Source organism: Dipodomys spectabilis, unplaced genomic scaffold, assembly GCF_019054845.1.
Source record: "Dipodomys spectabilis isolate Male_0828 unplaced genomic scaffold, ASM1905484v1 ptg000095l, whole genome shotgun sequence".
NCBI classification, from domain to species: Eukaryota; Metazoa; Chordata; class Mammalia; order Rodentia; family Heteromyidae; genus Dipodomys; species Dipodomys spectabilis.
The window spans coordinates 30,227,476-30,231,730 of NW_024870772.1; the positions used below are offsets into that span (position 1 = coordinate 30,227,476).

Sequence of the window (4,255 nt, forward strand, 5' to 3'; positions counted from 1 at the left end):
CCTACCTACCCCTGGGGCTCAAGTGGTCTCAGCACATTTCTCTCCTCTCAGCCTTAGTTTTCTTACATACAAAAGTGTACTTTCTGTGGCTTCAGCAAGAGTGGGTAAAACACCAAGCATAGGCCTTAAAACCAATAGCCATCTAGCTACTAAAGAGGCTGAGATCTAAGGATTACAGTTCAAAGGCAGCTCAAGCAAACAAATTTGTGAAACTCTTTATCTCCAATTAGCCAGCCAAAGCAACAAGTGGAGGCGTGGTTCACATGGTAAGGCACAAGGTACCTTGAGTAAAAAAGTGAAGTGAGAGCATAAGTTCCTGAGTTCAAGCCCCAGTAACAGCATACACAAAGAAAAGACACAATGTGTAGTCTAAAACAGCACATATTGCTGTCTTCAGCACAATAGTTTAGATCAAGATATGCAAATGAGGGTCACTTCTTCAGAAATTTCTATTTATTGTTTTAAAAGCTCATTATGGATATTTCTCAGTCTCAATCTAAACTAACTTAACTTTGTTAATTCTGCCATGGAGAGATACTATTAAATTTTAAGTGATAAAACAAAAGAGACTCTGTCAGGGACCAGTGGCTCATTCCTATAATCCTAGCTACTTGGAAATCTAAGATCTGAGGATCACAATTGAAAGCCAGCCCAGGAAGAAAAGTCTGGGAGACTCTTATCTTTAATGAACAAACTAGAAGTGGAGCTGTGGCTCAAGTGGTAGGTGACAGCCTTGAATGAAGAAGCTAAGGGACAGTATGTAGGCTCTGAGTTCAAGTCCCAGTACCAGCACACACACACACACACACACACACACACACACACACACACACACAAAGAGAAGAGAGACTCATAATATCTCATCATATCATAATATTCAACCTACTAAATCCATTTGTGTACAAAAAGCATCCACTGGATTAGACTGATCATTCATTGATATGCATTGAAAATCCTTTCCAATCCTTAAGTATTTCAATCCCTCTGCTGTTTTCCTAGGTAACCTCAGTCAGGAGACAATTTTCAGAAGAGAGTTAGCTACACTTGTGTTTTGGAGAGGTTGCATGGACACGCAGGCTACCGGAATAGTCTTGAGACTGCAAGCATGCTGTTTAGGATAAACCAACAGGCTTCATTCTAAATGATTCCCCACAAGACCTTGCATGTACTGCCTTGCTATTGTCTAAGCGTTGGTGTGCTGTTCAAAGTTCTTCCATTGGTTGTATAGAAACTGCTATAAATACCCTGCAAATAGGGGAGTATCCATGTTTACCTGTCTGCAGTGACAGAAATGGCCCTCAGACACAATGACTTTTCAGTCCATTTACAAGTCAATTCTTCTGTGTAATTTCCCAACTACGTCTTTACTTTCTGAAAACAAGCAATACAGTTTTTTATTGCATTTAAGGATATTTTTGGGAAAATGAAGAAAAATTTAACTTTTCATAAATGGCCACATGGACATTCTGCTTGTGAGATCACAAGATATAGCTGATGTATACCATAGTCATGTATGTGAGCTATGCATTCACAAACTAATTATTAAAATACGAGTCTACCTGATTCAAATGCATTTTGTACTACCAATAATAGGAACCCAAAACATTTGGTCTATAATGATTCTATTTGTCTCATTCAAGAATCACTTATTAAAAAATGGGAAAGGTATGTTTGCATGCTTCATAATAGATTCACATTATTTTTCAGAATATATTAAAATAAATTGAACCTTTCAATTGATTTTTTTGCTTTCTGAAAACAGATTATGGCTCAAGAAACTACAGGGATAAATTTAATCAAGCTTACTTGGTATGTAAAGCAAAACATATTTCCTGATTTGTTGAGACTATTCTTTTAATTCTGGACGTGCATGGCAGCATTTGAAAGGAGTAGTCTAGCTAACTCAGGTAACCATGCAGAAGTTGTAACATTTTAATTAAATTTTATAAACAGCAAGTACTAAAAGAGAAAAGAATGTAGCTTTTATTAACTAGTTCATGGTTTCAGTGTTGATTATTGAAACCAATTATCAATTAATTCATGCTGATATAAATAGATCTCTTCCAAATAGAATTATGTAAACTATTTTTGCTGGCTGCTAGATACATGCAGAGTTGAAAATATACCTTGATTTTATTTAAAATTTTATTTTTAAAAAGTTCAGAAAAAGGAATTCCTTCTCCATTCTCTGCAATAACTGAGATTTATTTTTTAAGTCCAGGTAAAAATTCTGGAAAGTGTTAACTTCAATTTTTATAGTATCATGGCCACATCAAATCTCTGTCCTTCCCAACCTCCCCTACCCTCCCCAAAATAAAACAGAAGATAAAAAAGTACATCCCAAATAAAATATAAAACAAAATGAAATAATGTTGAACACCGAAGTCAACAACTTTTTTTTAAAGACAACACTGGTAACATTTTCACTTCAATCACTTAACTTTATCTAAATGATGTCATTGCCCTGTCAGTGCTAAGTGCTCCTGTGTCTTGAGAAAGGATCCAGAGCAAAGGGTTTATGAGAAGCCTGTGTCAGTCACTGGCTGGGCAGTGGAAGTGCTTGGTCTGTCTAGCCAATGTCCTCTTAGGTGGAGGCTGCTACACATCACTGGGTGACCGTGCCCTCTGGGACAGACTGGATGGGATGCAGCCACAGCAAATGAGGCAGAGAGCCTTCTGGATCTCTTGGTTTCTGAAAGCATAGATGACAGGGTTGATGATGGAATTGTAGGTGGCGGGCAGGAGAGTGGCGTAGGTGTAGATGGATGGATAGGTGTAATCTGCTATCAAAGAGTAGAGAGTGAAAGGCATCCAGCAAGCAGCAAAGGTCCCCAGGATGATGGCCAGGGTGGAGACCCCTTTCCGGGTGGTCACATAGTGCGAGGTGGCCAGGAAGTGGTGCTGTAAGGCTATCTGATGGGCGTGTCTCATCACGATCTTACAGATCTGAATGTAGAGCTGAAGCATCAATGCGAACATGAAGAGGAAGGAGACGGAAAGGATGGCGGCGTTGTTCTTGGTGAGAGGTCTGACCACACTGCAGGTGGACTCATCTCGCAGGCAGTTCCAGCCCAGGACAGGCAGCAGCCCCAGGCAGATAGATGTTCCCCAGAGCATGGTGAGCATGACATAGGTGAAAGTGACGGTCCTCTCCGAATGGTACGTCAACGCGTAATACAGCGAGAGATAACGGTCCACCGTGATCGCCAGCAAGCTGCACACAGAGGCGGAGAAGGAGGCCACGATGAGTCCGATGGTGACCAGCTTGGTGGCTTCTGACTGAAGCAGGTAGGCAAACACAAAATTGATGATGAGCCCAATACCGGCCAGCAGATCTGCAAGAGCCAGGCTGCCAATCAGCAGGAACATGGGCGCTCGCAGGCTGGGGTTGTGGAAGATGATAAGGACCACGATGGCGTTTTCACAGGACATGAGGGTTCCTGAGGTGCACAGGACAATGTCCCAGGGGTTGACTATGAGCTCGGGCTCTGACTCCACAGCAGGAGCCTGGGGGGAGCCAGCAGCCGATGCGTTCTCCGGAGCATCTAGAGAATCCCAAGGCAGCCCGCTTAAATTGACCTTCAGGTCTTCATTCATTTTAACCCCTGTCCTCTTCAACGAAAAGACAGGCTTTTTAATGTTTAGGTACAGCAGGGTGACAATCCAAGACCATGCAATACACAACACAACACAGAAAAGCCAGCCCTGACTGCAATACCAGTTACCAGTGGACACGAACCGATGGGGAAATAAAAACAAAAGCCCCCCCCATCCCCCTTCCCCGACAAAAGTCTCCTTCGATTAAACCCTACCCAAACATGCGGTCTGGCACGGGGGCAAAGCCAGGGGGAGGACCGGCGCGCACCAGCGCGAGCCTGGCAGGCACACACGCGCTCGCCGCCCATACCCTTCGCCAAAGCGCTGCACATTTGACAACCGCATCTGGTAAGCGGAAAACCAACAACTGGTTGACATCTGGGCGGCTGCGGAGAACACCACACACGGCAGGCGCGGGCCTGGAGCCGCAAGCCGCCATGGAGGCGGGGGGGGGGGGGGGGGGGAGGGTGTCTCGGACCCTCCAAGAGCATCCCGCGCGCGCGTGTGCACACCCTCAAAACACACCTCCTCCCACCCAGAACAAAGAGGGGAGGGGGTCCCAGACCCTCATCGTGTGCCAGGGGCAGTCGGGGAGGATTCCAAGAGGTAGGTGTGTGTGCAATGGAGATGCGGAGACAGACACGGACAGACAGACAGA

At 44.3% G+C, this 4,255-nt stretch overlaps 1 protein-coding gene across 1 annotated transcript; it reads right to left on the reverse strand.

Moving 5' to 3' along the window:
• Positions 1–2,526: 2,526 nt before the first annotated feature.
• Gpr12 (G protein-coupled receptor 12) lies at positions 2,527–3,597 on the reverse strand. The gene has a single exon (XM_042685782.1). It carries the CDS (start codon positions 3,595–3,597, stop codon positions 2,599–2,601), a length of 999 nt encoding a protein of 332 aa, XP_042541716.1. The 3' UTR covers positions 2,527–2,598.
• Positions 3,598–4,255: the final 658 nt, after the last annotated feature.

Bases quoted from the DNA above. Each gene is read 5' to 3' on its own strand.
- Gpr12 (XM_042685782.1), bottom strand. From the start codon at position 3,597: ATGAATGAAGACCTGAAGGTCAATTTAAGCGGGCTGCCTTGGGATTCT.